This window comes from Lithobates pipiens, unplaced genomic scaffold (assembly GCF_037356315.1).
Source record: "Lithobates pipiens isolate NorthernLeopardFrog02 unplaced genomic scaffold, aLitPip1_a1.2 Scaffold_19, whole genome shotgun sequence".
Taxonomy (NCBI): domain Eukaryota; kingdom Metazoa; phylum Chordata; class Amphibia; order Anura; family Ranidae; genus Lithobates; species Lithobates pipiens.
The window spans coordinates 471,340,851-471,351,030 of NW_027507764.1; the positions used below are offsets into that span (position 1 = coordinate 471,340,851).

The following is a 10,180-nucleotide window of genomic DNA, read 5'->3' on the forward strand; positions in this document are numbered from 1 at the left end:
AAAAAAAGTCTTCTCTAGAAGAGCACCAATCATCACTACCAACTGACATGGTGGAGTTTGTAAGATAACGTGGTGGATTTACTAAAGGCAAATATACTGTGTACCTTGCAAGTACAGTTACACTCATTTTCCTTAGTAAAGAATAAGGAATACCCGATCAGGTGCAAGGAAAACATTTTGCTTGCACATGATTGGATGATGAAAATCAGCAGAGTTTTCCACATTTACTAAGCTATGGGGGAAGTGAGTGCAACTGCACTTTCAGAATGCATAGTCTATTTGCCTTTAGTAAATCCACCCCAGTGTGTCCCCTCTGTGTCCGTTACCAATACTAATGCCGTATACACACGATCGCAGATTTCCAACAACAAAATCCATGTTTTTTTTCCGACGGATGTTGGTTCAAACTTGTCTTGTATACACACGGTCACACAAAGTTGGTCGGAAATCCCAAACGTCAAGAACGCAGTAATGCACAACACGTAGAACAAGCCGAGAAAAATTAAGTTCAATAGCCAATGCTGCTCTTCTGCTTGATTCAGAGTATGCGTGGCACTTTGTGTGTCGCAATTTTGTTGCCGGAAAATTTGAGAACCAGATCTCAAATTTTGTGTATAAGAAATTCCGATGGAGCCTACACACGATCAGAATTTCCGCCAAAAGTCTTCCATCGAACATTTTCCGTCAGAAAATCCAACCGTGTGTACGGGGCATTACAGTACTTCATGATTATGTTCTGCAGTGATGTAGGAGGATATAACCAAAGCATGTGGGGCGGACATAGCCATCAGGAATTCCCAAAAGGGGTTACAATAGGGAAAACCTAATATGCTAATATACTAAGCAGATTGTGCTTTTTACTGCAAGTTTTGCTTAAATGTTAGGGTGTTACTAAACCCACAACAGTAAAAATCAGTGTGTATATACAACCACTCTGACAACCACTAGGAGGTTCATGGCTGGTAGTGCATGCTGGGAAAAGACATGTATAAATGTTTGGGGAGTGGTCTGGTGAGCCCTCTCTCCCCGGCTATAGCTTGTTGTGGTGTGTATGCAGAAGAGCTTTTGCTTTGTAGGCCTGGGATCTGTTTGGGCATAGCACAGAATTCCTCAAACTGCCCTGCCTGGTCAAAGAGGGTACAGCACTCAACGTGGAGAACCAGGGAAAGATGTCCTGCTGTAGACAGATGGAGTGTGCCCATAAAGGATACTGGTATTCCTTTGGAAGGAGGATGCTTAAAAAATACCCACTGCCTGGCCTGAAGGTCCCTATTTTGCAATAAACGGTGGTTCTCATTTTGCACTGTGAATGGAGGAGGAGTGTGGCAGAGTCTGTACCCTCTCTCCTTGTAAGCCAGGGAAAAAAACCTGAAGAAAAAGGACTGAACTGATTGGCATCCTTCTTTGTCATCTCTATCATGGATCCACCGTGGGGTAATGATAGCCCTCTCCCTGTGTGGGAGTATGTTTTTACCCCCAGACAGGAGGGGAGCTACAAAAATAAGAACAGTTAGGTGAGTTGCAGGATTTATTGCATGCTGTAGGTGCTGAGAGCTCTGCAATAAAAATAAACAGCACCAGGAACTAACACTTGGGAGATCATATGAGTATATGCCTCTGGTCAAAAGACTTCTACCAAAGTGGAATTGCAGCTTTTCTTGCCATAGTACATATCTTGGGCCCACCATTTAAGAGTTAGCAGGGTTGGGTTGACAGTAAGGTTTAAGATTTTAATTTAACAATAGGCCCCTTTTTGAAATGAGGAATGTTAAGGAACTGGAATGGCGGTTGGAGACAATGATCTATCTGTGGATAATAATATGTGAATCTATGCAGGAGATTCCTGGTAGATTCAGATGATGATAATGTTGAATCCGTAGAATCGGGAAGCAAAGAATAGAAGTGCTATTTGTAAATAATGTACAAGAAAATACCTGACCAGAAAATCTGGACTGAGGCTGGGTTCACACTATTGCGAATTGGATGTGTTTTTTCTTGCATCCAATTCGCATAACAGGAGAGTGTGACTGGCTATCAATGGAGCAGAAGAGTCCTGTGCGTCTTTGGCTCCATTTCAGGTCTGAATTCAGCCAAAAATTTAGACCTGAAAGGGTGAATGGGGACGCACCGGGGACCCTCTGCTGTGCCATGTGGCCGCATATAGTATGAACCCAGCCTAATAGTCGCTGCCACCTTACTGTAAAGTTTAGCCATGGCCTGGTCAGCTGTCATTTTTATACACTCCTCTCTCTATTTAATTGCTTCTGTGTTTGTGTTCATAAGATTTTCCATAGTTTACTATTACTTGCACAGAAAGTAAGGGAAATCTTTGCCAATGGTGATACAGACAGGAATAAAAACCTAACAGAGGTTCTAACAGTTTGTTATACCAGGAATCTGCAAGCTTTCTATACGAAGGGCCAGTTTACTGTCCTTCAGACTTTAGAGGGGCCAGACTAGGGCCAGTGTGAGTGGAAAATGTCCTGCATCCCTTGGGAATAAACAATGCCCTATCTTTGGTGTCAGTCAAAGGAATAGTGCCCTTTCATTGGAGTCAATGGAAGGAATTCTGCCCCATTGTTGGTGTCAATGGAGGGAATTCTGCCCCATCATTGATGTAAGTGGGAGGAATTCTGCCCCATTGTTGGTATCAATGGAAAGAATTCTGCCCCATCCTTGGTGTCAGTGGCATAATTTCTGCCACATCATTGGTGTCAGTGGGAGGAATAGTGCCGCATTGTGGGTGTCAGTAGATGGAATAGTGCCCCAAGGGACGGATAAAGGCACGCAAAAGGCTGCAGTTTGGAGACCGCTGTTCTATACCATACAAAGCTAAAGTGTTAAAAGATAAAGTTTAATCTGCCTTCTCTAGTACCCTGGTCCCTATATTTGCCCCCCCCCCCCATCAACATTTTAATAAAAATGTAAAATAATTCCCTTCCGTTTTTATAATATACATAATTTTAATTGGCATCATGTGGTTCTCTAGTACATACAGAAGTACCCTGTCTCAGTACTCTCTCAAGAGCAGGCTGGGTTTCAGGAGGAGTGATACAAATATCAAAATGCCTGGATGAGTGGATGTAATTCCAGAGGAGTGGGCATTCCTGGGCAGGCTGCATTTACATACAGACTCTCCCAGGTAATACCCACATGCGGTGCTAAGCCTCCACAACTAAAAGAAGTGAAATACAATGAATAAAAGGTGCAGGCTGGGGAATGAAGTGCTGGATGATGCTGAATATCCTTCCACCACAATATGAGGCAGGATCTATCTGACTTGCTGCAGTTTCTAATGCACACTGCCTAAAGCTCACAGTGTGCAGTAAAATCAGAGTAGGACATTTCAGTAGAGGACAGGAGTCTTCAACTGTGCAAGACTGAAGTTAAGGCTAGACTTCCACTTTAAGAGCGCTGATTAGCGGTGAAACTACCAAAAGAACTGGAGTAGCGCCCCCCCAGGGAGGCTGGGTATGAAAATGAACAGCCTCACCCCTCTCACCCAATTCCCAAGTGGGGAGACTTTTCAAGTTCCTTGATCACAGTGTGAAGTTTCTGTCTGCTTTTTTGTTAGTTACAATTCTAATTAGTACTTGACAAAATTTCCTCCAGCAATCCCTTTAATTATTACACAAGCCTAATTGGCTAGCATCTCCTCTTGTGTATTATTTTCAGAAATGTTTGTTTCTTATTGCTTCTATGGAAGAAAGTAAGAAAACCAGCGTGCAATCAAGAATGGGGGGAAATTAGTCATTTCATAAAATACAAAGGTCAAGCCTGATCCACCCAGATGAATCTATTAGAAGGAATTTCTGATTGTTTCCTATCTTCCTGTATTACTTCTCATGTTGTAATGCAGCCCACACAAGTTCAATAAACATTCAGAGACACTCGGGCAGCCTGGGGTTCTTGAGTAATAGAACAGCCAAGGGCAGGCAATGCTGGGTCTTGAAGTCCTATATGAGCTATAAGTCCATAGGCTTTATGTCAGGGGTCTTCAAACTATGGCCCTCCAGTTGTTCCAGAACTACAATTCCCATCATGCCTAAGCATGTCTGTGAATCTCAGAGTTTTACAATGCCCCATGGGATATGTAGTTCCCCATCAGCTGGAGGGCTGTAGTTTGAGGATCCCTGCTTTATGTGGTACACTGTTGCCCCTATTCTTCTTCTACAGTGAAGGAAAAAGGCATTTGATCCCCTACTGATTTTGTACATTTGTCCACTGACAAAGAAATGATCAGTCTATAATTTTAATGGTAGGTTTAATTTAACAGTGAGAGAGACAGAACAACAACAAAATAATCCAGAACACGCCTTCCAAAAAATTATAAATTGATTTGCATTTTAATGGGTGAAAAAAGTATTTGACCCCTTCCCAAAACATGACTTAGTACTTGGTGGCAAAACCCTTGTTGACAATCACAGAGGTCAGATGTTTCTTGTAGTCGGCCACCAGGTCGGGAGGTCGGAAGGGATTTTGTCCCACTCCACTGCAAATCCTCTTCAAGTCATTAAAGCGGACCTTCAGTAATTTTTTCACCTTTCCAGCTATTTAATCTTCTGCTCTTAAATACCTTAAATACCTTATACAGCCCACTTCCTGTTTCTTGTCTGGTAAAAAGCCTAGGTTTATGACATCATGCACAGCTCTCTCTCTCTCTCTCTCACTCTCGTGAGAGTTTTCCAGGAAGGGAGGGGGAATGAGTCATAAGAGGGCCAGTGTGAGCTGCAGAGCTGGAGGTGTGCATTTGTGTGTCTGTGTAAATCCAGAAAGTGAACAGGCAGCAGCTTTAGCTGCCCACAGTTAAAATGGCTGCAGCCAGACTCAGTGGAGGGAGATTTATGCAGCATATTTGGCAAGTACAGTATCATAGTATTCATAAAATAATATGCAAAGTCGTTGGAGGAAAGCTTCAGAATGGCAAAGATGTTTTTATTACAAATTATGTGAGCAGACTGCAGTTCCTCTTTAATATTTCGAAGGCTGATGTTTGGTAACTCGAACCTTCAGCTCTCTCCACATATTTTCTATGGGATTAAGGTCTGGAGACTGGCTAAGCCATTCCAGAACCTTAATGTGCTTCTTCTTGAGCCACTCCTTTGTTGCCTTGGCCATGTGTTTTGGGTCATTGTCATGTTAGAATACCCATCCACGACCCATTTTCAATGCCCTGGCTGAGGGAAGGACGCTCTCACTCATGATTTGATGGTACGTGGGCCCCATCCATCATCCCTTTGATGCGGTGAAGTTGTCCTGTCCCCTTAGCAGAAAAACACCCCCGAAGCATAATATTTCCACCTCCATGTCTGATGGTGGGGATGATGTTCTTGGGGTCACAGACAGCAATCCTCCTCCTCCAAACACAGCGAGTTGAGTTGATACCAAAGAGCTCAATTTTGGTCTCATCTAACCACAACACTCTCACCCAGTTCTCCTCTGAATCATTCAGATGTTCATTAGAAAACTTCAGACGGGCTTGTACATGTACTTTCTTGAGCAAGGGAACCTTGCGGACATTGCAGGATTTCAGTCTTTCACACCGTAGTGTGTTACCAATTGTTTTCTTGGTGATTATGGTCTCAGCTGCCTTGAGATCATTGACAAAATTCTTCTGTGTAGTTCTGGGCTGATTCCTCACTGTTCTCATGATCATTGAAACTCCACAAGGTGAGATCTTGCATGGAGCCCCATAACGAGAGAGATTGACAGTTATTTTGTGTTTCTTCCATTTGCAAATAATCGCACCAACTGTTGTCACCCTCTCACCAAGCTGCTTGGCCCTTGGCCCTTGGCCCATTCCAGCCTTGTGTAGGTCCAAAATCTTGTCCCTGACATCCTTGAACAGCTCTTTGGTCTTGACCATGGTGGAGTGATTGGAATCTGATTGATTGATTGATTGATTGATTGCTTCTGTGGACAGGTGTCTTTTATACAGGTAACAAGCTGAGATTAGGAATACTACCAGAAATCTTGCTGATAGGGGATCAAATACTTATTTCACTCATTAAAATACAAATCAATTTATAACTTTTTAGAAATGTGTTTTTCTGGATTTTTTTTATTTGTTCTGTCTCTCACTGTTAAAATAAACCTACCATTAAAACTATAGATTGATTATTTCTTTGCCAGTGAGCAAATGTACAAAATCAGCAGGGGATCAAATACTTTTTCCCCTTACTATACAGTAATGTCTAGTACACACAATGAAAAAATTGGACGAAAAATAACACGTTCGTCCGATAATCTGATCATTAGTACGCAGCTTTCAAGAGCCGATTATTACAGTTCATGGTAAATTATCTGAAGGGAGAAGCACAAAACATTTTCACATATGATAACAGAACAAACGATTTTCGTTTAATCGGGACAGAATTTGTCCGTAAAAAATTGAGTGACCAAGACAGCGCATGCTCGGAAATGAAAGAACACATTGCAATACAATACAATACATTACATCATTGCGGGAAGTTGTATTCTGTCTTACGAGAATTTTCAGAACTCTAGTAACCAATTGTTTTCAATATGAGACTAGCGATAATTATTCTGAGTAATCAGTGTGACTTGGATAACTCCACTCAAATGATCACACCCACCCTTAGTCAATGCGCTCTTTTCTGATTCCTTTTAAAAAAAATGTAACATACTGCCATCAAAAAAATAAATAAATGTTCACGTCTTGCCAATTTTTGGCTACCATGCCTTCATTGAAATTGTAGATCCCCAACATGTGGAGATTCATGGAATTTCTAATATTAATAACTATTCGTAAATACACAATTATCGCTCTTCCATAAATTCACCTTACCTGGGCATGCTTGCGGGTAATCATAACAGCAATCCATGGCAGACTGGCACAGTTGGTCACAGTAGCACGTTCCATGGGTCCTGTCCATCCTCCAGCCCTGGCTAACACATGTCGAATCTCTACCTTTGCAGCACTTCCCAGCCTTCAAACACCCAGCCTCAGCCAAGCTAAGGAGTCCCATCAGACCCACCACAATCATCCAGACATATCTGCTTCTGTTGGTGCTCGGAGCCATCACTGCACCACCACTCACAGTCCAGGCTGATAGAAATCTTCTTCTACTGAGCTGCCTGCATTGACATTGTTGCTGCTGGGCTCACTTCTCTCCAATAGGTTCTTGCTGACTTCATCCACTAATAACTGTCATATTAATTTAAACCTAAAATTATGGCTTGAGTTTCTCAGAGGAGAGCTTTGGCTTGTCCTTGGTCATCCAACCATCAGGAGTAAATAGCTGCAGACAGGAGGAGTTCCAGTACATGAATAGTAATGGATGTAGAGAGTGTTGAATGCAGGTGATGCGGCTTCCCCATACAGTGACAGCGAGTAGAGAGCGAGCAGAGTCCACAGCTGTCCCCTCCCAGACTTCACACAGCCTGCAGGAATGTCAGTGTTTGGCTGTTCCCCAATGCAGAGGGGATGTTGTGTGTGCAGTACTGGGATGAGCACAAGCACACATACCATCTCCCCTCCATCTAAATCATTCACCAGCCAGCCCTAAGTATATTTACATTTCTTTATATGTTCTATCATGTCTGTTATATTTACTATATGATGATTTTTATTTCTGATAATAGCCCATGGCTTAGCAATACTCCTTGGAATCCATAAAGAGTGTCATAGATAGAAACGTGTCTCGTGATAGAGAAGCTATTTGGAGAAGTTGGGAAAATAATGGAATCATATGAAATGTCAGTTCCAGAGCAACTTAAAGACAAGTTCTGCACTGCGTGGTTTCTAAAGCCTCGTACACACGATCGGATTTTCAGCAGGGAATTGTGTGATGACAGACTGTTGGCCTAAAATCCGACCGTTAGTACGCTCCATCAGACAATTTTTGTCCAACTTTCCTCCAACAAATGTTGGATGGCAGGCTAGTAAATTTTCAGCAGACAACGGTCTGGTGTCAGATTTTCCTATCGCCTGTACACAAATCCATCACACAAAAGTTGAAAGTACAAACATGCATGCTCAATGCTCACCAAACACGACATTAGCAGAGGGTGGCACTCAAGAGCTGAAATTCCTCGTAGTACATCACTATGTTTGTGTTTGTTGGCCGACAATTGTGTACCGTTTTTGTGTGCAAGACAAGTCCCTGGCACACGCCCTTCGGACAAAAGTCTGACGCTTTGTTGGCCAACAATCTGATCGTGTGTGCCAGGCTTAAGATGTGACACAATTGAAAGTTTATTCCAACATGGAAGAGATCTTTTTTTACCTTTGGATAACCGCATTGTCAGTCTGGGTAGAGGGTAGTGTAATGCGCTGTACACACGACCGGTTTTCCTGTCGGAATAAACTCTGAAGTTTTTTCCAGTGAAGTTCCGATGGAATTCCGCTGAAACTGTCTTGCGTACACATGATCACACCAAAGTTTGACCGTCAAAAATGCGGTGATGTACAACACGTACGACAGGAATAGAAAAAGGAAATTCAATAGCCAGTAGCCAATAGCTTCCGCCTCGTACTTGCTTCAGAACATGCGTCGTTTTTGGTCCCTCGGAACAGCATACAGATGAGCGGTTTTCCTGATAGGAATTGCTTCCGTCGGAAATATTTAGAACATGTTCCATTTCTAGGTCCGTCAGAATTTTCAACGTAAAAAGGCACGATCGGAATATATGATGAATAGCTCCCATCTGACTTTTTCTGTTGGACATTCTGCTCGTGTGTACGCGGCATTAGATGTACTAGCAGATTTAGATGGTCTTGACTAACAAATTAAAGTAGAACGCCAGATAACACTTTACAAACTGTTGCAGCAAACAGATTTATTTTTTTGTCAGTGATAAATGGCTCGCCTTAACCCTCTAATGGCTACTTTTTCAGGACAGCTTGGTGTGTTAAAGCAAGTTAAAAAAGAGTTGAGAACCACTGACTTAAAGGACTGGTGTTTTTCCCATGTTGCCCTTAAAATCAAATTAAAAGATGGACCCATTCCCTGCTGTATGGTATATATTACATTTTTATTTGCATTTGGTACATGTCCCATGTGCCAGTTTCCACCTCCCCGTGCCATTTGTACTGCCTTTTAGCCTTGAGAAGGGCCAGGATTGATTTTCAAGGTTTGCCCACTTAAACTTGAGTAGGGTTCGGATTTAAGTTTACAGTTTACGGACTTTAAACAATGGGTTTGATGAACACCCCACATAACAAACCCAGTCACATTCACCATCCCTACTGACCATCAATGAACGAGCTTTGGATGTTAGCAGCACTGCCACTGACCGTCAATGCAGGGAGGGGTTAACACCATTGCTGTTGACCATCAATTAAAGCGGTAGTAAACCCGCAATTTTTTTTTATTTTTTTTTAAACCTGCAAAGCAAAAGGCATAATGAGCTAGTATGCACCGCATACTAGCTCATTATGAAATACTTACCTTAGAACGAGGCCCCGACATCTGGCCCAATCCACGCCGAGGGAGCCAACATGCTCCCTCGGCGTCTCTTCCGGGTATCGCGGCTCCGGCGCTGTGAGTGGCCGGAGCCGCGATATCGTCACTCCCGCGCATGCGCGCGGGAGATTTCAGTCCGGCCGGACGAGCGCTGCCGGATTTTCACGGAGAGAACCCCCTTGTGCGCATGCGCCGCTGCAGTCAGCGGCGCATACCGAGGTGAATATCTCCTAAACCGTACAGGTTTAGGAGATATTTTTTTTACCTACAGGTAAGCCTTATTATAGGCTTTCCTGTAGGTAAAAGTTAGAAATGTGGGTATACAACCACTTTAAGGGGGATTAGAATAGCATTGATACTGACCACTAATAATGGTTATTATTGTGATCACTAACACTAATGCTGGTGGTTATTGTTGAGGTCATTGGCACCAGTGCTGGGAGTTATTATTGCAGCTACTGACACCAATGCTAAGGTTTATTACTGTGGTCACTGGCACCAATGCTGGGGGTTATCACTGAGAAAACTGACACTGATGCCGGGGGTTATTATTGTGTCCGCTGACACCACTGCTGAGAGTTACCATCACTATCACTGACATCAAAAGTGGGACTTACTTTACTCCCTCTATCGCTTCTGTGTATGTAAAAAATACAGCAAAATTTGAGGTACACCCCATTGAAGATGAAAAGGCTGCCTAATCACTACACAGTGTATTGCAATGCATGAAAAATAGTTCCTTTTGTGTGGCC

General features: G+C 42.8%; 1 protein-coding gene across 1 annotated transcript in view; it reads right to left on the reverse strand.

Annotated features, from left to right (window-relative positions):
* Positions 1–7,422, reverse strand: part of SBSPON (somatomedin B and thrombospondin type 1 domain containing) — a 30,152-nt gene extending 22,730 nt beyond the window's left edge. The window contains exon 1 of the mRNA XM_077492875.1: positions 6,809–7,422. Coding sequence (XP_077349001.1) covers positions 6,809–7,043 — 235 coding nt within the window. The 5' untranslated portion in view covers positions 7,044–7,422. The remainder of the gene's footprint in view (positions 1–6,808) is intronic.
* Between the last annotated feature and the right edge of the window lie 2,758 nt (positions 7,423–10,180).